General features: G+C 37.2%; 5 protein-coding genes across 8 annotated transcripts; 3 read left to right on the forward strand and 2 right to left on the reverse strand.

Annotated features, from left to right (window-relative positions):
* Positions 1–151: 151 nt before the first annotated feature.
* On the reverse strand, positions 152–3,390 carry LOC140767778 (uncharacterized). The gene is made up of 5 exons (XM_073107817.1): positions 3,228–3,390; positions 2,609–2,741; positions 1,825–1,921; positions 1,148–1,234; positions 152–458 (listed from the first exon to the last, which is right to left on the reverse strand). Exons 1-5 carry the CDS (start codon positions 3,286–3,288, stop codon positions 324–326), a joined length of 513 nt encoding a protein of 170 aa, XP_072963918.1. The 5' UTR covers positions 3,289–3,390; the 3' UTR covers positions 152–323.
* Positions 3,391–3,887: 497 nt separating this feature from the next.
* On the forward strand, positions 3,888–8,687 carry LOC140767360 (MLO protein homolog 1-like). Of its 4 annotated transcripts, none has more exons than XM_073107228.1 (15): positions 3,888–4,020; positions 4,554–4,872; positions 4,982–5,039; positions 5,298–5,521; positions 5,735–5,851; positions 6,104–6,164; positions 6,247–6,332; positions 6,778–6,852; positions 6,980–7,068; positions 7,143–7,192; positions 7,275–7,315; positions 7,404–7,577; positions 7,834–7,869; positions 7,949–8,077; positions 8,158–8,687. In XM_073107228.1, exons 2-15 carry the CDS (start codon positions 4,750–4,752, stop codon positions 8,530–8,532), a joined length of 1,638 nt encoding a protein of 545 aa, XP_072963329.1. In that variant the 5' UTR covers positions 3,888–4,020; positions 4,554–4,749; the 3' UTR covers positions 8,533–8,687. The 4 variants fall into 4 exon arrangements, with proteins under 4 accessions (XP_072963329.1, XP_072963332.1, XP_072963333.1 ...); XM_073107230.1 differs by having other exon boundaries at positions 3,914–4,020; positions 4,532–4,872; XM_073107231.1 differs by lacking the exon at positions 6,778–6,852.
* A 704-nt stretch (positions 8,688–9,391) lies between these two features.
* LOC140767189 (dolichyl-diphosphooligosaccharide--protein glycosyltransferase subunit 1A) lies at positions 9,392–16,369 on the forward strand. Its single transcript, XM_073107016.1, has 10 exons — positions 9,392–9,611; positions 9,835–9,879; positions 10,733–11,367; positions 11,465–11,612; positions 11,719–11,895; positions 12,483–12,551; positions 12,633–12,722; positions 13,331–13,489; positions 14,580–14,804; positions 15,731–16,369. Exons 1-10 carry the CDS (start codon positions 9,519–9,521, stop codon positions 15,920–15,922), a joined length of 1,833 nt encoding a protein of 610 aa, XP_072963117.1. The 5' UTR covers positions 9,392–9,518; the 3' UTR covers positions 15,923–16,369.
* A 2,109-nt stretch (positions 16,370–18,478) lies between these two features.
* On the forward strand, positions 18,479–19,592 carry LOC140767258 (RING-H2 finger protein ATL8-like). The gene has a single exon (XM_073107105.1). The coding sequence runs from the start codon at positions 18,819–18,821 to the stop codon at positions 19,416–19,418; it is 600 nt and encodes a 199-aa protein (XP_072963206.1). The 5' UTR covers positions 18,479–18,818; the 3' UTR covers positions 19,419–19,592.
* Positions 19,593–21,709: 2,117 nt separating this feature from the next.
* On the reverse strand, positions 21,710–25,408 carry LOC140767813 (uncharacterized). The gene is made up of 6 exons (XM_073107879.1): positions 25,095–25,408; positions 24,346–24,406; positions 24,070–24,205; positions 23,602–23,929; positions 22,903–23,031; positions 21,710–22,604 (listed from the first exon to the last, which is right to left on the reverse strand). Exons 1-6 carry the CDS (start codon positions 25,204–25,206, stop codon positions 22,066–22,068), a joined length of 1,305 nt encoding a protein of 434 aa, XP_072963980.1. The 5' UTR covers positions 25,207–25,408; the 3' UTR covers positions 21,710–22,065.
* Positions 25,409–25,611: the final 203 nt, after the last annotated feature.

The raw sequence follows: 25,611 nt of genomic DNA on the forward strand, positions 1-25,611 counted from the left end.
CAGCCCATAAATTTTTAGTTCTCCATGCAGATCTCTGGATAGATAGAACCTTGCAATGCCCCACCATATGCTGTAGAAAATCCATATTTAGTTTGAACAATTAAGGAATAAATACAGGTTTTTGCTAGGTAATGATTCCAAGAGTCAATAGTGGAAGAAACCAAAATGCTGAATTTTTCTCATTATGTAAACCAAAAGTATATTACTTTTGGCATCACTATCAAATAAAAGATCGTATCATGCATGTGCAAGCTCGGTTTTTCCTATCACTTAACAAGTTCTCAATTGCAGCTTCATCTTTTATTCATATATTCCAGCTTCCTTCATATTGCAGCTTCAACTTCATCAGACGACACGGCAGCTCCATTCGGAACATCATCAGCTCGGAGCTGAGAAGAAACATCATCAATGGCTGCATTCAGTTGCGCAATCTTGTCTGTCAGCACTTTTCGTGTCTTCTGTTGTCATCAATTGGAAAAACAATTGAGTTGTCAGTTTCTCCACATATAGCATCATCACTCTATATTAAGAATACGTGTCTAAAGAGTTAACTACAGATGGAGGAACGTCTCCATATTATACAGAAGAATTTGCACGTATTCATCCAGCATGTCAGTCAAAAACTACTAAATCTTCAAGGTAGATCATTGCAGGCAGGATGAGTACATTTCAACATAATGCATGTAGTTAAACAAATAATGGCACTTTAGAATATCCAATTGGGGGATAAGCAGGTCTGCCGTACAAATTTAAGGTGATGCATTCCGCAATTGTCCTCGATCCAGGAAATACAGTGGTACACTAGATTCAGGGCCTCTGAATCATGCTGATAGATACAACACCTTGACTGTTCAAGTGGAGTTGATTATGGATGCAAATCTTGAATCATAAAAGAACAAGTGGATTGGGACTTTAAGTCAATTCATCTCGAGTTTAACCGAGCGAGCTTTTGAAATCATTTTAATGCCTTAAAAGAGATGAATAAAATGATTCATTCACATGTAGTGCACTCAAGTAACAGCTAATTAACATGAAAATTCACCTTCAGTACTGAGCAGAAAATGCACGTGTGACCAAACATCTACAGCAAGTTCAACTCTACTAATGAGATTTTAGTAGGTATAATTTGTATTAAGTACCAGCTTACCTCTAAAGCCTTCTCCTCGTCGTATATAAATTTGGGCAACTTCCTCATCAAATCTTTTTTGTCAGCCCCAGCAAGTGCTTTGCTGATCTGAGGTAACATATTTGAGTGTCAACAAAACTATGGCAAATACGATAGCCACAATGGAAGAATAAATGCCACATATGATGTATTATCGACCATTTAACCTGTACAACAGTCTAAAGCAAAAGAATGCTGTGATGTATACATGATACATCCTTAGTTGATAATAACAATTCAGACATAGTGCTTAATTCCTTCTTGAAAATAACAATTTAGATGTAGTGCTTAATTCCTTGAAAAAAACAATTTAGATGTAGTGCTTAATTCCTTATTTGAAAATAACAGTTTAGATGTAGTGCCTAATTCCTTACTTGAAAATAACAGTTTAGATATAGTGCTTCATTCTTTACTTGAAAATAACAATTTAGATGTAGTGCTTAATTCCTTTCTTGAAAATAACAGTTTAGATGTAGTGCTTAATACTTGACAAATACAAAAGAGTCACCATAAAATCAAAATTGATCAGGCACATATGTTTTACATCCCAATTTCTTGAGCTGGATATACCTTTTAGCTAAACTACCAAGAAAATGGGAACAGTACAGCCATTCACAATTAAGTAGAAAGAAAGGAATAGATAAGATGATAAAAAGAACCTGAGGTGCATAAACACAGCCGAGCGTTCCCACTATGACTCCTCCCAACACAAACCCACCAATAAAAATACCTGCACTACTTGGCCTGCCACCTTCACTGCTTCAAATTCCGAACATGTGAGAAGTTCATCCAATGTATTGTGGAGCACTAGAAGAAACAAACTTAATTTTGAAAGGTGAAGTACATTAAACTGATTAACTAACTATTTTTCTGTGTATCCATAGAATGTCGGGTAGTATTCATTTCAACGGAAATGCGCTGACAATCATCGTAATGATACTTATATAAATCTCAATATCATTCGAGAATCACAAGAAACAAGCTTTATGTGTTAAAAAATGGTCCTGAAAGTTTTAAGAATATTCTGTTCAGACTATAAACAACATGAATTCTAGGTATGTGTCAGTTATATCACTGCTCAAATAAGATTTGTATCAGACAAGGATAACAAACTCCACAATAATGGGAGACACTTTCAAAAAAGTCCGTTGCACCATTTAGAAACTCAGGCCACTAAAGAGTATCTTGATTTAATTTGTTATCATAAAATAAAATCGATACATAGCAGATTGATAAAAAGTATCTGTAATCAGAATAATAAATGATAAAATAACATTCCATGACTACACACTCCATACTTACAACAGCTCTAAGGATAGATACATATGACATTGGGGAGGCAAGTTAACAATGGTAAAGCACAGTACTTAAAGATTATAAGAAACAAAACCCAATTAGCTGAATAATCATCTAATTGGCCTTCATGGCGATTAACTCAAGTACCTGAAGCTAGCATGAACAACTTTTCGGCTCTTTAAAGCTGCTGCTTTTGTTTTCGAATGACGAATGGGAATGACAGACAAGCTTGAAGGGTTCAAAATAACAAGAGGTCTGCTTGATGGCTTTATAATTCCACCTTGAAATACAAAAAGAAAAGGCATTGCAAAGGTAAGGCTAAGAATAACGAAAGACCAGTGAGTTCTATTATGCAGTAAAGAGAACAATAAAATGAAAGATAAAACCCGCACATTTTAGAGATTTTTTTCTCTCTTACGTTAGACATATCAATCTCCTGAGACTACCTTATTCACCAATATGAGTAGTAGATGCATTTGGATTCAGAAATAAGGTAAAGTATACATATATGTCCATCTCCTGAGGCTACCTTATTCGCAATCGGTGGAACTTTCCATATTTTCACGATTACCGCAGCTGAAACTGCAGCTAAATACTACAGATAAACCAATTTCCTTCTTCTCAGTGTAAATTTCACCACGCTGAGCCAAATACTCGATCAATTTTCCCAAATTAATCAAATAAATCAAGACCCATTACTCGAGCACAAGATACGACGTTGAAGAGTTTAAAAAAAAAAGTAAAAAAAAAAGGGAATTAAACGTACGGGGAACCGCCGAGCGGCCCAAATCTCCGGCGACGACGAGCGAGTTCGCGAGAGCTGCCATGGCGGTCTCTTGCGTGCTTTCTCTTCCTCTATTCTCTCACCCAGCTCGGAGATCAGAAAGTGACTTCCGACTCGTTCGAAGAGGTGGAGGTGGGGGGGAGAGAGAAGACTCCTCTCCTCGAGTATATCGATCTCTCCATGGATTGGGCCAATTGGGCTTTGGCCTTCCTTTTGCGCTATGGGCTTGGACTGGGACGAGGTAATTTAATTGAGTTTAATCCCATATACATTCTAGAAATTAGGGGTCTTCGGAAGAGCTGGTACATTTCATTATTAAAATATGAGACTTTTATAAATTACATTTTATATTTTATCTATTTTATGATTCGTACCCCATCTTTGAAGATTTTATAACGCGACCCCTCATTTTTTTTTGTAATGTTAAATGAATATTATAGAAAAATGAAGAGTCCCACTACTTCCCTCCTCTTATTTTATGATTCACACCCCTTCTTTAAGGATTTTGTAACACAACCCCTAATGTTTCTATATAATTTTCATTGAATACGTTATTTTGACTAACTGACATTAACTAAATTACTAAAATACTCTTCACTTCTCAACCTCTCTATTATCTTTGTTTATCCCCCCGCCCCCAGCCCCCATTACTTCCTCCCTTGGTAATCGCCGTCACCACCTTCCCTCTTCCTTCTCTTTGTCATCTTCCTTCTCGTCCTCTTCTACTAATCTCATGGCAAAGATAGGAGAGAATGGAAGGATGAACGAGATAGAGGTAATTTGAATATTTTCTAAAATATTTAGCTATTTTATCGTATAAATAAAAATACCCTCCTCAACTATTATGTTAAATCTTTTAAATGCTTCTTCTCTTAGATGTTCATCTAATTTTTTTTATTAAAAAAAATTATGTGACTATCACATGATTTATTCATATTTTAGAGAAGAAAAAAGAAGAAGAGAAAATAACTTGATGGGTTAATAAGAAAATAGACAATAGCTAAGGGGTCTAGATAAAACTATCTCAATAGTTATATGAGTCTTTATGACTTGTATTTGATTCCTAGAAAAGAAATAAAGAGAGTAGCTATTTGCATGGTTAACTTTTATATTAAAGAAAGTAATTACTTCCATATTTAACTTATATATTTTTAATATTCAATTAAGAAATTAAATTAAAAACTTCACTTTTTAATACCAAACAAAAGAAGACGAGAGAGTTCTTCTGCTCCATTTGAATTTGAATGTGTTTTTTCTTCTTCGTCGTCCCTTAATGGCCGGCCCAGTATAATATACTTCCCTCCTTAGCAAAAGAACAAGCTTTGGTGATCTCAACGAGCTAAAGCAACCGCCCAAGGCGGCTACGTCCCGAAGAAGTGGCAAATGGCGCCATCGCCCATCAGGAATGGACCCCCTCACGCGCTTTGATTCTTTTCATAAATCCGATGGCCATGCGACGTAGGAGAGGAGGAAGGCATTTGGGTACCTTCAACGGGTTTCGGGCATGGCGGGTAACCCGGGAGACCGCTCGCTTAAGGAGACGCCGACGTGGGCGGTGGCGGTCGTGTGCGCGGTGATTGTGATCATCTCGGTGATGATGGAGCACGGAATCCACAGACTTGGGAAGGTCAGATGAAGTGTGTGTGTGTGCATTAATATCTTGTTTAAATTTTTTGTGGGGTTTTAGAATTTGAGCACTAACGAGTGAAGTCGCCGGTGTTTGTGGGAGTCGACAGTGGTTTCAGAAGCGCCAGAAAAAGGCTATGAGTGAAGCTTTGGAGAAGATTAAAGCAGGTGAAAATAGTGTATTCCCTCTTTGGACAAGATTTATATGAACTCTTGGGCCCTCATCTAATTAATTACATTACTGATGATTTGTTTTGTTGCAAGATTTTTGTGGACAAATTTTTCTTACAAATTTATATTGGTTTCATTTTATATGTCATCGCTAAATAGTCCTGTTATGCATATATGATATTGAAACCTTCGAATTACCGTGTGCTTGCGTTCCGTTTCTGATTCATTTGTTTGATTGTTTAACTTAACATGCAGAATTGATGCTGTTGGGCTTTATATCCCTACTACTTACTGTCGGACAACGGCCAATATCAAAGATATGCATTCCTGCAAAAGCTGGCAGCATCATGCTCCCATGTAAAGTGGAGAATGCCAAAGGAAATGAAGATGGTGGTCACCGAAAATTATTGTGGTACGGTGAAACAACTCCGCATCGTATCTTGGCTTCATCAACAACAGACTATTGCTCCAGATATAAAGTAAGTTATCTTCCTTTTGAGAAGCATTCTACACTTCTGCAAGTCATCTAAGTTCTGTTTGTTATTTAGAGTTGGACAAATAGATGATTTATTAGTGAGGGACTTTCTTTTGAATGGTTGTTAATGAGTTTTTGTTTCATATGAAGACCACTTTTCCTTCTTTTTTTATTCATCAAGTCATCACTAATTTCTGTCATGACTTTGAATATGCAGGACAAAGTGCCATTGATTTCGCAATCTGGAATTCACCAATTACATATATTTATCTTTGTGCTTGCAGTTTTTCATGTTCTCTATAGTGTCCTCACTATGGCTTTAGGACAAGCAAAAGTAAGTTTTTGAACAGATAAAGTTCTTGCTTACGATATACTAGTCAACGACCCAGTGTACTAATGTGAGAGCTTCACATATTTAAGCAGTAGTCATGATGATGCCATTGAATGTTAGAAAATTATCAGTAATGAACTATATATAATTGCTTGCTTATTAAATGCTTTACTAGTAATCAGCATTCTGATTTATCTATGATTCAAATGCTCCCTCTTAACTCAAACTACTTATGATAATTATTTCTATTCGTAGATTAAGAAATGGAAAGCATGGGAGTTGGAGACCACCTCATTGGAATATCAATTTTCAAATGGTAAAATAATAGTTCATTTAAAGGAATAGTGTATATTTAGCATATACATATTTTCATGATATTAAGTTGATGGTTATTGCAGATCCTTCGCGTTTCAGATTCACCCACCAAACATCATTTGTAAAGAGACATGTGGGACTTTCAAGTACCCTTGGAATTAGATGGATAGTAAGACCTTTTCCATCTTTACCAATTTATGCATTCCTAAACTTTGGAGAAAAGAACAACTGGATTGTCAGAATAGTGTTGAGAAAATTTGAAGTACTTTCCATCATAATAGTTGAGAAAATCCTCAGAACTTTGTTGAAAGAGAGCTATCACGATAGTTGAGGAAATCTGAAGGAAAGAGTTTGATCCACATAAGCCTTTTAGTTTGATGTTTAAATTGACTTTATGAGATGAAAAATAGTTCATGATACATGTAATCCTTAAAACTTATCATCGCTATCCATTACTAGTGTATCGGTCGATACAAAAGCGTGGAAATAGGAGAAGAGCTTTATGCAAAAATAGATAGCGACAAATCATTGATAATAACAGCAAAATAAAGTGTTTTGTAGCATCACTGCAAGAATGTCTTTATAGTTTTAATTACTTCCATTCTGATTATCAGGTAGCCTTTTTTAGGCAGTTCTATGGGTCAGTTTCAAAAGTGGACTACTTGACTATGCGACATGGCTTTATCAATGTAATATCCATCATAATTATGCTAATTCTTTCTTCTTTCTCATATAATGTAATTCTTCTTTAAAAGCAATAACTTAGATCAATTTTTCTTGGTCATTCACATTATCTTAGTACTTACTATCTTACAGGCTCATTTATCTCTGAATAGCAAGTTTGACTTCCACAAATATATAAAGCGATCATTAGAAGATGATTTCAAAGTTGTTGTGGGCATCAGGTCTCCTCTCTGCACAAAAGAACTATCTTAAATCCCTGTCTGCAACTCTTTAACATTTTTATTTCATTCTACAGCCTTCCATTGTGGTTCATGGCTATTCTCATTCTGCTACTTGATGTCTATGGTACTAAATCTCATTTTTATGGTTGTTTAGTTCTCTTGATTTTTGGATCATCTCACTAATCAATTTATTACTTTTAATTTAGGACTGGGTACGCTTATTTGGATTTCTTTTGTCCCGCTCATAGTAAGCCTTCTTTTTCTTCTTTTTCTTTTAATAAATCTTATACTATTGCAGGTTCTAGTCATCTTACTTATCACCATATTTATTTCAGGTTCTCTTGTTAGTCGGCATGAAGCTGGAAATTGTCATTATGGAGATGGCTCGTGAAATTCAAGATCGAACGGCTGTAATAAAAGGAACTCCAATTGTTGAACCAAACGACAAATTTTTTTGGTTTAATCGACCTCAATGGATTCTGTTTCTAATACATTTGACTTTATTTGAGGTATTAATGAATTATGCATGCCAAACAAATTTCTGTATACATGAATTAAAGATGATTAGTTACTGTGACTTCAAAGCAACATACCATTTATGCACCAATGATTGTTAATCCGTGTTGTGTCAATTTAGTTATTGCTTTCTCTAGTAGTTATACTGCTCAAGCATTTTGTCAACAATTGTTACATTTTATGACACTTTGAATGCAAGTTGATTACAAAATACTGATTCAAGTCCTCTTTTTTGCGCTTCGGTGACAGAATGCGTTCCAAATGGCACACTTCTTATGGACATGGGTGAATATTGATTACATTTTATGTACGTCAGCTTAGTTCGATCAGATAACGCTAATAGATGGTTTTCTTGTCTCCTTAGAGCACATTCGGCCTGAAGTCATGCATCAACGAAAATTTGGCATTTACTTTTTTGAAAGTTATAATGGGGTTAGCTCTTCAGTTCTTGTGCAGCTATATTACATTCCCTCTCTATGCACTAGTGACACAGGTAAGTTTATGGTTTAGAGACTTCAGAATGTCAAACATTAATTATATCACAATCCACTCAAAGCTAATATTTTTTTGTAGATGGGATCACACATGAAGAAGGCAATTTTTGAAGAACAGACAGCAAAAGCTCTTATGAAGTGGCAACAAGCAGCAAAAGAGAAGAAAAGGCTTAGAGATGCAGGGATTAGCTTCACTTTGGGTTACAAAAGTGGGGAGACAACACCAAGTCGAGGGACATCTCCTATGCATTTGCTTCACAAGTACAAATCAAACTCAGTAGATCCAGAAAGCACTCTAAGCTCACCAAAGTCTTACAGAGGTGATACTGACTTTCCTGACATTGAGGCCCCTAAACTTTTCAAGCTTGAAACCCCTAAGGAGACAAGGAGACCAACATTGGAACACTTGGATGTTGATGTTGCCAATAATGATTTCTCCTTCAGTATACAGTAAAGAATAAGTACTTAATTTATATCCATGATCTTGCTTTTGGAGTTGCAAAAAAAAAATGTCACTTGTAAATTAAGAACACGATACAAGTATTAGGGTTCAGTGGCAAATTTGGAACAAGCTGATAACTCTGCATTGCCAACTCAGAGTAAAATTACTGTCAACAGACAAAAGTGTCGAATGCATTTGTCATTATTTTCTATAATCATAGTCGCTAACAAGTACTGCAGAGGAGCAAGACAAGAGAGGAAAGTTGAACAACCTGTTGATATCATCAAAACATTACAATATCTCAAATATGTCTCATACATGATACATGGTACAACTGAAGGATAAAACCTATAACTATTAAAATGAGAGCTCCTGAGCATGTACTAACATGGTCCATGTTGGCATACAAAATTGTCAATGTCTCAAAATGCATTTATGAAAGCTCCTAAAAATGAAATAAAACGATATTAGAGGAAATCTTAAAGTCGCAACATATATAGATTGGATTAAGGAAAGATAACTCCTTGGCCCAAAACTAAAATACAAAACCTGCAACGTTGCACATTAAGTTCTAAGTCACAAAATGTTACAGATGTATTACTGAAGGGGCATTCACTAATTTCAAACAATAAAAACCTATACTAGGTTTCCAATCTTTACTCTTTGATAACTAATATACCAAGTAATTTAGAGAGTAGAGATGCCATGTATTCTTTGTGCGTTGTATTTAAAACAGTCGAGACTGTCAAAATAAATACTGTTGTTGGACCTTGACTGGCAAATATGCTGATCAGGCCCGAAAAGAGAGTCTAAAGCCCAAAGGTTTTTGAGTTTGTCTATCAACGGAAATCTCCGCATGGTAAAGTTACAGGAGGTGTCGAAACTCGAATCTCTAGACCTGAAAGCACGGTTAGTCTTCTGTGCGTCTCCTACCCAGGGAGGAGGGTTTTAAGAGGGCGCGAGCTCAAACCTAGTGGGCGATCTGACGAGATACATCGATGGCTTTCCGCTTCGCTTTCCTCCTCCTCTTGCTCTGTATCCTCTCGTCCACGGCGCGATCCGATCTCGTGATCTCAAGGGTCGATCGGCAGGTAATGCTTTCTCCTCCTCCGAGTTCTCGATTTCGTTTCTTGATCTGGTTCACGCTTATGTAGCAGATCTGATCTCTCGGTAGTGTTTCAATGCCTGAATAATTATGCAATACATTCTGTGCTTTTTGTTGGTTAGGATTTTGGTAAATTTCCTTTCAATTTTGTGCTTCAGATGTGTAAATGAATATTGTCGTTGCTCACTATGAGAAATTTTCTTTACCAGATTGATTTGACCTCGCATATCGTACGAGCCATTTCTTCTTTAAAGGTATGTACGCCGTTATTTTTTTTTTCTGCTTGTTTTACGTTTTTCAAAGACATTTTTGGGATCTAAGGATTCTTCTAATTTACCATGGTTTCAGCTTGCTTTCCTTTTTTTACCTTGATAATGATATCAAGATAGTTGATTTTGCTGTAATAACCTTACGAATTAAGATAGTGAGCAAGTTGAATATCATAAGTACCACAATAGCCAAAATTTGCTAACATATGTTAGAATTAAATGATGCCAACTTTACTCAACCAAACTATTATAAGATTCTTCATCTCGTTTCAACACACTTGTCAATGCCATTTGTACACAAATGAAGATTTTCAGTTACTTTGTATATGTTTGGTAGAGTACAAATCTGAATGAGTCAACAAATTGTTTCCTATGCCAAGTGCCAACTTTCTGCTTTCTAGCTATTAGGAAAGAAACAAATTGTTTAGTACCATGAGTTCATGACACAAGGGAATTATTATTTATTTTGCAGTAAACAACTTTTATTGCTTTAATAGAAAAATGAAGATGACTGAGAAAAAAAAATTTAAATGTTTGCTGTGCAAAACTTCGTTACATCCTTTATGAGAGGCATAGGATATATACTATTTTGTTCTTAAACCAAATTGAACCAATATTCAAGCTCTTCCTTGTTGTGAAGTGTTCCAATCACTCATTGTACCTTACTTCTATCGTAGGAGACATTTCTCAACATAGTAACTTATGTCAGAACTCAGAAGCATGCTGTTACAAAGTTATTTAATTGAGCTGCAATACATCCTGCATATCTGTTTTATATGAGATTTGCCTGTTTAAGTTGAATTCATTGTATAGTTGTTTTTCTCCTTTTATTTTGCAGGTGGAAAATATTGGTCCTGATGCTGTCTCTGAAGTTTTATTGGCTTTTCCCAGTGTTCAGGCAAAGAACTTGGCAGCTGTAAAGGCATTTTCTAGTGAAGGGAGAGGAAAAGGAAAAAGTCCTAGTGTTGCTCTTCCGATTGAAGTTGTCCAGCCTGAAGGAACGCCCACCAACTTGACCTTTTATTCAGTTTCTCTACTCAAACGTTTAGAGAAGGGGCACACACTGTCATTGGATGTTTTATCTGTTTCCACACATTCTCTAAAACCATTTCCTGGTGAAATTAGACAAGCTGAAGCCCAACTTGTTGTCTATCAGGACAGTGCCTACTATTTGTCGCCTTATCTGGTTAAAATCCAAACACTTGCAATCAGATTGCCGGGTGGAAGGGTTGAATCATACACAAAGTATCCAAACACAAAACTTGCGAAATCAGAAATTCATTATGGCCCATTTGAAAACCTTCCTGCATTCTCCTACTCAACCATTACTGTTCACTTTGAAAACAACCACCCTTTTTCAGTTGCACATGAACTAATCCGGGAAATAGAAATTTCTCACTGGGGTAATGTTCAGGTTACTGAACATTACAACATTGCTCATGGTGGTGCCCGAACCAAAGGCGGATTTTCTAGGTCTTCTTCCATGTTAATTTTTCAGATTTTGTTCTGAAATGGGCCTTTTAAGTTTATCCTCTAAAGGAATGCATCTTAATTATTTATTTGTTTGCAGGCTTGATTACCAAGCTAGACCCCACATAGGAGGGGCCTCATCCTTCAGGCGTCTTATTGCAGGATTGCCACCAAGGGCTCATTCTATTTACTACAGAGATGAAATTGGTAATATATCAACATCACACTTATGGGGTGATTCTAGAAAGGTAATATGTTATCAATATTGCCACATAAGTGGTGGACAAAAAAGATTAGATATATGGAAAGCACAAGATTTTTATTGACAAGTGATATCTATCTGGCTATCTGCAGACTCAGCTGGAAATAGAACCCAGATTTCCACTATTTGGTGGTTGGCAAACAACTTTTACAATTGGCTACAGTTTACCGCTCGAAGATTTTCTGTTCGAGTTAGATGATAAGAGAGTTCTTAATATAACATTTGGCTCTCCAATGGAAGAGGTTCTCGTTGAGAAGCTCACTATAAAGGCAAGTTGACTTTTAAAGTTTACACTTTGGAAGAACTTACTTTCCCTCGAACCATTTCCTGTATAATGGTATACATGCTTGCTTGTTAGTGAAGTATTATCATGTTTCTATTTTGATTGATAGAAGCTATATTTTTACTTTTTCCTGCGGACATAATTCTATAATGTAGCTATTAGCCTATTAGTATAATTTTTTGACAGAAAAACTGCAAGCAAAATGTTGAATGGTTGTTTTCATGACCACCCAGCACATTGCTCTGGGTCTTGTGCTGCCATTTTGCCAGCAAGATATTGCTGTCATGCTGTGATTAAAAAAAAAAAAGGCAGAAGGGAGGGACTGTTTTATAATTAGCTAATTTAATTAGCTCCACTTTTGCTAGTGAACTCCTACTTATCCATTATTTATTTGCAGTCTTGCTTCATATATTTTATATGCTTGAATAATCTGATCCGACGTAAAAAAAATTTACAGTGTGAGAAATCTGTGAAATTAGTTATTTGTTAGTTACAACTCTATATCTTGTTAAATGCAAATTTTAGTATCCAACTAGAACTTTTTTTTTTTCCTCCTGGCAATTTTTCCTGCAGGTGATTTTGCCTGAAGGTTCAAAGGACATTTCTGTTTCTGTTCCATTTCCTACCAAGCAATGGCAAGAGGTGGTTTAGACATTTTATATCTCTGATAACTTCTTACGTCCTAGATATGTTGGTTTTTTTAACAGTATTCAGGTGTACCAGGTAAAATTTTCACACTTGGACACTGTTGGAAGACCTGTGATGGCCTTGGAGAAGACTAATGTCGTGCCCGAGCATAACCTATATTTTCAGGTCTGAATTTATCTTGCCATCATGTAATTTGACTAATTTCACATATGTGAATGTAGTGAATTGAACTTTTATATGTAATGATATCCCTTTTGGAGTTCATTAGAAGCTTGACATAGATTTTCTTCTACTTTGTCATATGGACGATTAGAGGGCATGACTTTTTGTGACAATAAGAGTTGCATGTTACATTCAAGAGGTCATAAGTTCAGCCTTGGAATTAGCCTCCTTAGATATGAGGGTAAAACTATGTATATTCTCCTTTCTCAAACCGAATGTAGGCCAAAGCCTCATGCACTGTAATGACCTTTTTTTTTATTGTATGCATGACCCGTGAGCAACATTTTAGACTTGCTATGTTTAGTCTGATCAATTAGTTATAGTGGAAGGTTGTTGCTCTTCTTGTTATAGTATGTTAAATCTGCACAAACTTCATCGTAGGATACTCATCCATATCCATAAATAATTGCATAGGTTGTTACTGTATGCCCATATACACATAGTTTTTATCCTTTATATTGCATTGGTTGGTAAATATTTTGCATAAATTTTACTTGACTTGAGTGAGATTCTACCTTCTGATTTGTGGATTTCCTTCCTGCTGTCTTTAGGTGTATTATAAGTTCAACAACTTCTCACTGCTTAGAGAGCCGATGATGCTAATCGCTGGTTTCCTCCTCCTGTTTGCTGTTTGTATTATTTATATGCATACCGACATGGCAATTTCCAAGACTTCTGCCTCATATCTGGCAAAACTGCAGTGGGATGAGGTATGAAGATTTTACTTTATTTCTTAAAAGGTTTTGTTCTTAGTACCTTTGTTTTGTTACTTTTTGTACTTTAAGGGGGAACCACTTTGTGCTGCTGCCATTTGGCTTTACAGTAATTATTGGCCTTTGTAGTGCCAATCCTTTTGCTTATCTTTTGGTTCATACATAAGGGAGTTTACACGTACCTTTTGTCCTTTTTTTTTTGAACATATGATAGCAACACTGGGAGAAGACTTACATTGTTTTCCTCATCCAGGAGGAAATATAACAAATGCAACTGCACGAGTCTTAACTAATTGGGTTGGTTATGTTTATGCAGTTTTTCTATTCAGCTGATTTTTTGTGTGGTTTTCTGTGAAAACATATGGTATAATGCCATACTATTTTCTCTTGTATCACTTTTGGTTCCCTTTCCTCTCATGCCAATTTGTGGTAGAAATATTTTTGAGTACTCCCAATCCCCATGTATAAGAAAGTCACTTGTTGACTGGCGCAGTCCCCTACTTTTCATGAGCAGTCAACACCTTAACGCGTGACACACATTTTTCTTCTGACCATTAATCCTGGAATTCGCTTGATTGACTTTGACCACAGACCAATCATACATATTCTTGAGCCAGTTGCAAATTCTGACAATGACCAAGACCATTGTTGTTACCCTGGTGCATGTGGGGCACATATTGTATGTAGGTTTTCGTTAAATAATGAACACATCTTCCCCTATTGCATTGTAGTCGTCTTTTATATGACGTGTGGAGCACATTATATTTGTAGATTGCTCAATAACTTGGTAACTTAAATCAAGATGTTGTCAAACCTGTTCGCTTATTAATGGTGCTCCAAATGCATGATGATAGATATTTCTTAATTCATAAAGTTGTACAAAATTTCGTGATAGTGAAACTGATGTCTTTTCTCTTATAATATTGTTCTGATTTAGTTAATTGTTTATGAGATTTCTAAGTGCTGAAATTCTCTTATCTGGCATCCTTATATTATGTAAACATAATCTTTTGGTTCCCCACTATAGTTATAAGATATCTCTGCGGTGATCAGATCTATAATGATCATTCTATTGTAATGAGAACAGGTGCAAGCAACAGTGCAACATGTCCAGAATATTTTTGACCAATATTTAGCAGTCCATGATAAGCTGGAGGGTTCATTACGTGACCTCTCCAGAACTGGAGATGTTCAAGCTTGTAAAGCAGCTCGAAAAGCAGCTGATGCGCAATTCAAGGAATTGGCCAAAGAGTTAAAACCCATGTTGGTGTTTTTGCAGTCGTCTCCACAGGCTTCTAGTATATGGCCCAAGGTTTGACAATACTACCCTTTTTGTTATTCTATTCACGATCTTGTCAAGCCTTACAGTGTATTGAGCAAACTGCTGAAATTGTTTATCTATATCTTTCTTGAAATACTAATGAGTGTTTTCTTTTGAGAACCCTAGATTTGCATGGAGGACATGCTAGGATATAGTAACCCCAAGTTCTTTTTAACCCAGTTCCCTTTTTGGTTCCAGTTGGAATTTTGCTGTCACGGCAGTTCAGTGCAAGCTGCAAGTGTTAGAAACAAAATTTTAGAAAATATATATGAAGGAAGAGGAACAGAAGAAAATGTAGACAAAAGAAAAAAAGAAGCTCATATGGGATATTTTAAGAAATTAACGTCTTTCTTCGTAGGAGTGATGGGGTAATTTGTTTGTGGAAGATCTAACCGAAGTGTTTCATAGGTTGGAAGTTAATATAAAGCTCTGTTGAAGTTGAACGTACGGAACTAGCATTTTGTCCAATACAAGAGATATAAATATATAATTATATATACAAAAAGTACGAGCATAGTAACACTGACCTACTACTAATGTCATGAGAGGGGTTAACCTATTCATCATAGTATGCCTCTAGTCTTGTCATATAGATGTTTGTTTCCATCTTTTGAATAATATTCACTCACCGGACTCCTTGATGAGAATCACAATTGGAGAATTTACTTAATATTTAGGAAGCTTTTATACTACCTTAGGATAATTGATCCTTCCATTGCCTAGATTAAAGAAGAATCAAATACGAGAAGATATTTTCTGATCAGACTGAATACCTGTACATTAAGACTTTTTTCCCGACAGGTTCTGGTTGTACTGCTTAGTGGTGCTCTATGTCTATTCTCAGTTTTGCTTCTGTAAGGGGAAGACATTTTTCTTTATTGATTAACCCACTATATTGTGCTTTGGCTGTAACATAGATCGAAGAGCTGGTTGCTAAGGAGAAGGAAATGCAAGAGAAGCTGATGCAGAAGCATTCTACTGTTGTTGACTGTTTTGAGAAGAAGTTAAGTGGACGTGAAATGGAGAACCGAGTTGCTGCCCAGCAGCAGAAGCTTGCTGCCTTAAGACAAGATGTCGACAGTCTTCTTGAGATCATTGAAGAGATCTAATCACTACGATGCTGCCCAGATAGTGAGGGATTGGGCTTTTCACTTCAGCTGATATAGTCATCTTGGATAGCAGTTGGCTGCTACGTTGAGATTTTACCCTTTTTAGAGTGTCATAACACCATTATAGCAGGACAAAAATGGTTCTATGGCCTCTATTGTTGATTAGTACTAAATTGGGATTCCCATTTCTGTTGTGATGTCTTCACTAGTATTTATAAACCGGGAGGGATTTAAAAGCAGGTCAGGCAAGACTGGAAGTTTTCCCCAGTTCTTGACGCATATGCATATGGTGTAGCAGATTCATTGACCTCCATGTAGGTAAGATATGCTAATATGCTACGAACAAACTTTTTCTCTTTTTTGTAACACCGTACACAAAGATCTACTACTTTTGGCTGAGAGGACATTTGGAACTTTTCATACAAGAGAACGCATGCAGTTGCTTCATATTTGCAGCTTATTTATACAGTAGTTATGCATTTCTCATTTTAGCACTAGTCCGCTCATTTAGAGGCACTCTCTGTAGCATATAATTTTTTGACATGTTACTTAATTTTATGCCAATTTTCGAAAAGGTTGACCTTTCCGAGAAGCAATTTTTTTATAGTTCTCACAAGCATGTTGGTCAATTGATGTTTTCTAGTTTCAATTAGAACCTGTTTTTCGACGTATGAACACTTCCGAGGAGTCCCATGGGTGATGGGCCACATAATTTTAAATTTTGCCCATCCAGGATCATTGGCAAAGTTGCTTTTCCAAAGGCTTCTTTCCTTTTGTTTAAAAGCAAATGTCGCCAATTTGGATTTGTGGTCACCCTCTCTTTTTGTTAAGAGATTTTTATTTTTTGAGATGAATCTAACAGCTGAGAGCACCTCGATTTTGAGAGCATACAGCAGCAGCACACAGAGTTGTTCACAAAAGCTACCTTCCTCTGTTCAGGTATGGATCAAAACTGCTCACAGTTTTGAGGTAGTTATTTGCAATTGGATTTTTGTGGGCATGGCATGCAAGTCTCATCAATGTACCCTCCCTAGACTGATCCAAAAGGACTTTTCAAGAACATGCTAGTGTACTTTGCATCAGAATCCTCAATAGTGAGATCTTTTTCTCTCTCTCTCCTCTCTTTTGAACAAAGTTGATTCTTTCAAAGGCTTTACTCTATTCCTTTTGGTCCTTTTGCTGCACTATTTGCATTCTTAGCCCCATGTTGGGGTGGTACTCTGAAACTGAGCTTCAATTATATGCCATCTTCGTTGAACGGTCGATGAAAAATATTCTTGATGTGATTACTCCGATAGCACAAGAATGGTGCATATGATTTAGGATTTGGGGTCCTCTACCTTAGTAGTTTGAAGTAACAGCCCAAGTAGAAGGTATAGTGCTAAGGATATTGACCATGTCATTAGCTGATGGATGTGACACTGGGATGAGGAGATTAGAGGCTTCAATTATTCCTATATTGATGCTTTGCAATGGGTTTTCTCCGTATGAAAAAGGATTAGTCCTGAAAGGAACAGCAGAGGATGGCTTTTGCTGGTGGAGTGAGTGGAGAATCATTCCCATGTATTTGAAAGTGGTCCTGATATTAAAAGGAGTTTGATGAAAGGAAGGCTAAACTTTTCTTAGCCATTTTTTGAGGGGGAAAAGGAAGAGAAGATGTTACAAATAATCCTTGTAAATTTCTTGCTTCTATTGAAGTCATTGTAGGACTGAGTTCTATACCCTAAATGACTTCTTTGTTCCTCACTTGTCTTTATTAATTTTGCTCTAGTAAGGATCTACTTTAGACCTTATTTGTTAATCATTGATGTCACAATGATGGCAGACCACATAAAATTGTTAAATTCTTGTCCAGCGATAGAAGACCCATATTATAGTAAAAAGGCATCTATGACTACTACTACTACTAGGATGATGATGATAATAATAATGGTGATACTTGTGTAGGTTAATTTGAACCATCAGTTTAAGCATCTTGCTCCTCCTAAGATGCAGTCCTTGAGCTTGGAAGAGACTGAATCAGCATTAGTTCTTCCATTACTAAAATTAAGGATAAAATATATGTGAGAAGCTGCTTTGGAATACTGATAAGAGATGAGACTCTTATGAGATCTTGGTCAATTGACCGAGCTAAGAGAAAATGATTAGTGGTCAGATGCGTGACCCTAAATGATGCTATTATTCTCAATCAAGACTGAGGAAGTGTAAAGTGAAGAGTATCATGTCAAGAGGAGACTGCCTCATTTCACTTCATATTTGAACCTAATCTTTCTAACACTTCTGAGAATTACCAACGAATTACTCGCTTCAAACTTTCTTTGCCTTTTCTTTCCAAGAAAAGATAATTCCAGAACCTGCAAGCGTAATCTAATGGCCATATATGATGATGGAGGTAAGCAATCGAAGATGACCAAGAGTTGGGACGACCAAAAAAGAAGAAAAAAAAAGAGAGAGAGAGAAAAAAAAGAAAAGAGTTTGACGACTAATACCAAACAAGTAAGCGTAATCTAATCCCACCGTCCACCACCCACACTCTAATGCAGCTGCCACCGCATAAAGGCATTCCGTGTTTGGGCATCACACCAAATCTCAGCACGTGACACGTGGATCTCTGTCCCTTTCCCTTACCCCCCAACGAGAAGAAAGAGAAGAACAGGAAATTCCTATCCTTCTATAAACAGGGATGCCCTCCAAGCGATGGCTATTCAGGCGTCAATAAGATCCAAAGACGAGGGCATTTTCGACCAAATGGGATTCTTCTGGTTTCCTCGTAATATTGGATAAACTTGAGGACCATTTTGTTAATACGGTTCCCGGTTTCCGTTCGTTATATAAACTATCCCCAGTCTCGAGCCTTTCTCCCACCTTCCCTTCCGTTCCTAGTGGTGATGACCCGATGCGTCCGTCTTCTAGAATCCTCCGAGCTAACATGCGTCCTTCTTCTAGAATCCTCCAAGCTAACTCCGGTCAGTTTCCGGTACCGGCGGCCGGCGAAGGGCAGGAGCCCCTCGCCGTCGACTCCGATGTGGTCGTGATCCTGGCGGCGCTGCTCTGCGCGCTAATCTGCGTCGTCGGGCTTGCCCTAGTTGCTCGCTGCACGTGGATCCGCCGCTCCTCCTCCTCCGGGGGCGGTGGAGCTCCTCCGCCGACCAAGGGGCTCAAGAAGAAGGCAATCCGTTCGCTCCCGACGGTGGCGTACGGCGGTGCCGTCGCCGGAGGAGGGGGCGCGAAGCTCGCAGAGTGCCCGATCTGCCTCGCGGAGTTCGTGGAGGGGGAGGAGATCCGGATCCTGCCGCAGTGCGGGCACGGTTTCCACGTCGTATGCATAGACACGTGGCTAGGGTCCCACTCCTCATGCCCATCCTGCCGCCGGATCCTCGTCGTCGACGCGCCGCCGATGTGCCACAAGTGCGGCGGAGACGGCACCGCCTCGTCGGCGGCCGAGTGCGGTGCGAAGGCGAGGGAGAACGGCGACGCGAACAGTTTCCTCCCCTAGTAACTAGCTGTGAAGCTTTACTTCCTACTCCCCCCTCTCCCTCTCCCTCTCCCTCTCCCTCTCTCTTTTCCTTCTTTAGGGTTTGAAGTGGCGTGAGAAATTAGATCAGAATTGTGGAGTGTTCTGTAAATTCTTGCTTAATTTTAGAAGGTTAGAATTGCTTTGATATGTAAATATTGAAAGGTTAGGGAGTAAAGTGGAAATGACATCCCAGATGAGAAAATGAGGACGTAAAAATTATGAATTAATCAATCAACGAAATACGAAATAATTATAATAGTACGTAACGATCTAAAATTTACTGCATAACATAATCCACAACAAAGGGCTTCAAAGTTTCAATCTTTTTGATACCCAGAAAAAAGAAGTTACCCAACCTAAACATTTATCTCAAATATTCCTTATAAATTGACAGAATAATTGCGAGGTTTTTAATTTTTGCAGCTCCATGAAAGAGCTTAGTAGGCTTTGAAAATCGGTAGTACAACTGAAAGATCTCAAAGAACTCTAATAATAAATAATTATATTAATAGAATAATAGAATCAATGTCTATTCCACCATTATTTCATAAAGGAACACAGTCTTTTAAGTTTTGAGATAAATTTTATCTCTATTTATAACTCTATAAAGATGTTCTAAAGAAAATTAATTGCACTAATTCCTCCTAAATTATTGTCTATTTTTATATGCATTGGCCCTTTTATTTTTAACATCTCTAAACTATGGAAAACATATTCTAACTCTTTTAAAGCGAAAATATTAAAAATATATTTTATTTTTTATTTTTTAAAAAAATAATAAAATAGTCCCTAAAGAGCATAATATTAATCACGTAATATTCCATATCAATTTTTAAAGAAAACATCTAATAAATATCTAACAGAAAGTTTCCTATATGTATAAAAAAAAATGTCAGGTCTCTGAAAATGGCCAATAGTACAAAAGATCTACATGTAATTTTTTAAAAAAAACTTGGGAAAGATGTGAATTATGAACTCCCAAACACCCAAATCGGTAGTGAGGTCAGAAGGTACAAGAAATAGTACAGATTAGCATTATAATTTCTGTGTGAGAGAAGAGACTCGGATCGATTCATATGGTTGCATTTTGTATTGGATAAGTGAAAAAGGAAGACTACTTCCAATACTGCTAGTAATTTATACTACCAGTAGCGAGTAGTTCTTGTATCACCTCATCTAATGAAAGAGGCCCATTGGCCCAACATCCGGGAACTCATACCTTTTAGCTCTCTTAGCCACTAGTGTGGTTGCTTAATTGTCTTAGTCTTTTACCAAGGATATACCTTAAATATTCTAAGCCCAGTTAGGTTTCAATACGAACCTAAGTTTACCTAATTCCACAATATTTTTTTGTTTGTTTCTTTTGACATATTAAATTTGCCATAAGATAAGTGGGTAAGTGATATGCGAGTTCTTTGAGTCTCCATCATCTGAGGCTCTGAGCACTGTTAGCTTTCATTGGAGAATAATTAATTTATATTACCACTCTGAAGTAATCCCTCCCTTTTTTGCTTGTGAACACACTCTGAAGTTTTTGCTCTTCCGTATCCAGCCTTTTGGAGGATTTTGTCAGCAACTCCCACTATTCTTGTCCGTATTATGATCTTATCCCTTTATCCTGGGATGTTATCCACTTATATCTCCTAGTGAGATCACGAACTTTTTGTGAAGTTCGTTCTTGTTTATAAAGCACTTTGCCAAAGTTTTTGGTCACAAAACTATACCCTTGTATTGGTTTGCCGATTCCAGTATGGAGTACGGAAAAGAAAGTTGCATTCCGACAAATGGATATTTATTTGCATTTCTCAAGTTTATTCTTGTTCGATGAAACTATGCTTTAATCTAAATGTCATGGTGACGTAGATGAAGTTATCCACTATCGATCATTTACACGTCTGACGTAAAAAAATTGTCATATATGTTGTTGACTGCCGATTGCTAAGTTCAATATGTTAGGCTGCCAGAAATGCACTAGAGCTACAGCAATTGCTTGCCTTTTTATTTAGCTATGGATGTTTCTTGACACTCTCTTCCCTAACAATGAACTGCCAAACGTACAAGAGTTGGCAAAAAGAGCTCTGAAAGCAGTGGATTAGCAAAACAGAATTCAAATAATTATACACTTGATATGATAACATATCCTAACTGAATCGTCAAATGTCATGCAATTGAAAGTTTTATATACGTTTGAAGATTTCTTTATAAGATAACTGAAGGATCACCGCTGTCTGCACCAGTTGTGTTCGATGAAGAAAATAGAGATATCGAAAAGTTTAAACTGGAGTACTCAATAAACCACTAATCAATGGAAGTACAAGAGACTCTAATTATTGAACCACTTATACAAGCCAGAAAAGAATACAAATCTCCAAAACTAGTTCCTTAAGTGTTGGTAACCAGTCCAAAAATTAGCTAACTATTTAGATGTTTTCTCCCCAACAGGGTGCCCTTTTCCACAATCCACACAACATTCCAGCTACTATGGGCCTGGAGGCTGTGGTATGTTGATACTAAAGGTTACCACACAGTATGTTCAGGAGAGTAATCTTCTGCAACAAATCATCAGAGGACTGTGCTGAGGAATTATGACCAAAATAGAATCAAAATTTTAGAACCCTCGGTTCATTTATAAGCCATCTTCATCACTGGTATCACCAAACATAGCGGCCATCTTCATAGCTAAGTTGGCAGCCATTTCTCTTCTTTGGAAATCAGGCATCAGCCTCAAGTTGGACCGCATATTACCTATCTCAGACATTAACCTTTCCAGATCATCCAAGCCATAATGTAAATCCTCATCCAACTCATTGGTGTTGGTAACATTAATTCCTATCTCTTCCTGTGCCTCAGTTTCAGGAGTTGGTGTCTGGTCTGCATGTGCACTGCCATCATGTTCCTGGTCTTTATCCTCAGTCGCCGTCCTCCCAGCATCCGTATTTTCCACTGTGCCAGCTTCTGAGGAAATAACATTTGAAAGCGAACTAGATGCACCAGAAGCAACATCGGAGTTTGATATTTCATGGCCTTGATCTTGGTTAACTTCCTTAAGAAATCCCTCTTCCATGCTTATCATACTGGATTCACCAGCGCCATACCATGGTTCATCGGAGCCATGAGATAAAACCTCATATTCAACTTCATAATCAGATTCATCATCTGAAGATTCTGTAGAAGGAAATACAGGAGGCAGCAATTAGAGACAGAGAACAACATATGATTATCAGTTCTGAACCAAAGAACTTGTACGCCAGCATGAGTCAAGAGAGCCCAGTTGTGAAATGAAGTGATCAACTACAAATGTCAAGGACATGGTAGGCAAGCAATATTAAAGAGAATAAAAGGTAGCCGTAGAGTTAGAGTCTGGCCAAGGGAAGCTTAGGAAACCCACAAGCAATTTGGTGAAGACTTGGTTCATGAGGGTTCTTTATCGTAAAAGAGAATTAGTTAGGAAATGGTTACTCACGTTCCTTCTCAACTATGGATGGATTGGTTATCCTGTTTCCAGATTTGAGGATCATTCCAGGCCACATATGAGCCGAGAGAGCTCCCAGGAGTCTTTCCACACCTTGAATATCACCATCAATGGAGAGACCTGTCAAAAGCATATCATCAATTTCACCATGGAGTCAGAATGGAGATGCAACAGTCATATGATAAGAGTTCATACAACTTGGAGAAACAGATAAAAATCAGCAAATTAAGGTAGTAACCTTTCCGTAGGAAACAATGAAAATTATAGCAAAGTTACTACATGTTCCTAATGAAAACAATGCTTTCAAATGTTCTTCATCAAATCAGGGAAATGCTTACCCAAATTCTACAAGATTGTGCAGTAAGTTGATAGGAAACACTTAAAAGGCAGGAAACAAGCAGTCATCAAGATATACACATACAAAGTTACAAATAATGTTCTATTAACTCATTTCTTTATGAAGTTGGAGCTCCCAAAGTCAGTGTCAGGAACAGAAAAGATTCATCCATCAGGTGAGAATCATTATTACTACTAGACACTCTAGAGAAATAAAACTTCAATGTTCATGTGTTGCAGCTAAGTAACACATGTGCAGCAGATCAATAAAATAAATCTAAAGGATAGAAGCTGCCATAATTCAGCAACAACTGTATGAAAAAATATAAAGATTTTTGGTAGCTGAGAACTAACATTTATCAAAGTCAGCATTGGAAGCACAAGCTTCAATGTATTCTATGTTATTCTGGATACACCATTCTAGAGTTGACTTTCGAGTTTCTGCAGATGGTTCTTCCTCCCCTAGTAAATTACAAGCCTCTGTCTCGTCTATACCAAAATCCAAGTACTCAGGATGAGGATCACTTGTGGACTCTCCAAGCTTCTGCATATGTCTCCTATATTCTGCATGAGCATAATGCCCAGGCACAAGATCTGCTTTGTTTCCAATGCATAACAATATTTCAAACTTCGCAATATCAGTATTGGAAACCCATTTTTGAAGGGCATGGAAGGAGGATTCCTGCAGAAATTAGTTCAAGGTGAGATCATACATTAACTTCTACTATACTGCATCCTACATGCTGCCAAACAGAAAGGACTAAATTACAAAAAACTACCAAAAATACTGGGAGAGAACAAAGAAACAGAGTTTGGTCTAACATCACTCATGTCGAAGACCATCACTAGACCGGCCAACTGCTTAGAAGTTGGTAGTAATCCAACAGAAAAACCTTCATCAATGTGTGCTGTCCATATAGAAAGATCAGCCGAATAGTATTTTGTTTCAATTGTCCACCTGATAAAGCAAGTGCACAAAACATTATTGAGCATCAAAGGGACGTATTTTTGAAAGATCATGACTTTCTTATTAGGAGTTTCATACTTCAAGGGTAAGAAACAAGATATCCCCTCATGCACATCAAGCAGATCACATACCCTTGACAAAGTACCCCGGAAGATAAGTCAGGTGTGTCTGGTATATCAATTGAAATCAGTCCTGCATTCAATTAGAGCATGCATGATTCAGGAACTATGAAGAAGAGAAAACTACAAGGAGTAAAATGTATAATCAAGGACATACATCAGGATCTGCCATCTGCAAACAAGAATAAAACATACAGAAAACAAAAGTAATCACCATGCCAGTGGACTTCACTTTGACTCCTTTTCAAAAATAAATAAACCATTATCTGATAATTGTTCATTGTCATACTCCCCGGTCATATTTTAGGTACAAGCTGACCGAAATGCAGAAAACAAGAATTATGAAAAGGCTTCGCATGGTTAGTATAGCATGACACATATACTCAATTATACTAACATAAACGATTGCTATAAGATCAAAGAACACGATAGACCACTTAGATTGGTATATTGACCAAAAAAAAAATAAACCAAGAGTTCGACTGCAAATTTGGACCTATGCCTCAACAAGTTTTAAGTAATAATCAGCTTACAAATTCAAAGCTTTATCCTGTAGACAAACTTGTGGTATTAAACTAAAAATTTGGGGCACTAAATCCAATCCTTTTTTCCTACTCTTCTGTGCTGCCTTAACAGGAACGGATTTAAGCTCAAATTAAGCAGAATTCATCAAATATACACGATAAGAATAAAACAAGCAAGAAACGAATCCTCCATCCTAACTACTGCAATAAGGAGGTAGAAAGAGGATTAGAACTAACGAGAGAGGATAGTTCGCTTGCCGACGTTGCGAGAACCGACAAATATGACCCCAGGACGAGACTCCAGCGATCCTTCGCCTCCTCCGACCTCTACATCCACCTCCTTCCCCATCGACCAACGACAACTAAACCCTAACCCTAGATTTGGCAATCGATCTCGTCTTCCCACTCGGAGATGGGAACTGAGAGGAGAGAGGGTCACACGGCGTCCAGAGAAATGCTACGAGCATGACAGATCTAATGATATATTTCGAAGACGACTCCACATTGGCTAGCAAAATTGGGAGGCACATACAAAGCCTCCTTACGGCTTACTACCTTCTCTTCATTGAGGAATAAGTTTTATGCGTATTCTCTTATACTATATCGGTATAAACTATATACATATTAATGTGATGTAAAATTAAAATTATAGTAAAGAAGAATAGTAAACTTATATTGAAAATTAGTGAGATTTTTAAACCAAAAACCCAAATTAGATAATTAAAAAAAAAAACTACTAATATTTAAATAATAT

This window comes from Typha angustifolia, chromosome 9 (assembly GCF_048772165.1).
Source record: "Typha angustifolia cultivar Huaian chromosome 9, ASM4877216v1, whole genome shotgun sequence".
In the NCBI taxonomy this organism is placed as follows: domain Eukaryota; kingdom Viridiplantae; phylum Streptophyta; class Magnoliopsida; order Poales; family Typhaceae; genus Typha; species Typha angustifolia.

Excerpts from the sequence above, each read along its gene's own strand:
- LOC140767189 (XM_073107016.1), top strand. The coding sequence starts at position 9,519 with ATGGCTTTCCGCTTCGCTTTCCTCCTCCTCTTGCTCTGTATCCTCTCG. Across the intron at positions 11,896-12,482 it reads TTGAGAAGCTCACTATAAAG|GTGATTTTGCCTGAAGGTTC; the intron begins GCAAGTTGACTT and ends TTTTTCCTGCAG. Across the intron at positions 14,805-15,730 it reads CTTCTAGTATATGGCCCAAG|ATCGAAGAGCTGGTTGCTAA; the intron begins GTTTGACAATAC and ends GCTGTAACATAG.
- LOC140767360 (XM_073107228.1), top strand. The coding sequence starts at position 4,750 with ATGGCGGGTAACCCGGGAGACCGCTCGCTTAAGGAGACGCCGACGTGG. Across the intron at positions 7,870-7,948 it reads CACACTTCTTATGGACATGG|AGCACATTCGGCCTGAAGTC; the intron begins GTGAATATTGAT and ends TTGTCTCCTTAG. Across the intron at positions 8,078-8,157 it reads TCTATGCACTAGTGACACAG|ATGGGATCACACATGAAGAA; the intron begins GTAAGTTTATGG and ends ATTTTTTTGTAG.
- LOC140767258 (XM_073107105.1), top strand. The coding sequence starts at position 18,819 with ATGCGTCCGTCTTCTAGAATCCTCCGAGCTAACATGCGTCCTTCTTCT.
- LOC140767778 (XM_073107817.1), bottom strand. The coding sequence starts at position 3,288 with ATGGCAGCTCTCGCGAACTCGCTCGTCGTCGCCGGAGATTTGGGCCGC. Across the intron at positions 1,922-2,608 it reads GTTGTTCATGCTAGCTTCAG|TGAAGGTGGCAGGCCAAGTA; the intron begins GTACTTGAGTTA and ends AATTTGAAGCAG. Across the intron at positions 459-1,147 it reads ACGAGGAGAAGGCTTTAGAG|AAGACACGAAAAGTGCTGAC; the intron begins GTAAGCTGGTAC and ends TGATGACAACAG.
- LOC140767813 (XM_073107879.1), bottom strand. The coding sequence starts at position 25,206 with ATGGGGAAGGAGGTGGATGTAGAGGTCGGAGGAGGCGAAGGATCGCTG. Across the intron at positions 24,407-25,094 it reads CAAGCGAACTATCCTCTCTC|GACTGATTTCAATTGATATA; the intron begins GTTAGTTCTAAT and ends AATTGAATGCAG. Across the intron at positions 22,605-22,902 it reads ATCCATAGTTGAGAAGGAAC|AATCTTCAGATGATGAATCT; the intron begins GTGAGTAACCAT and ends TTCCTTCTACAG.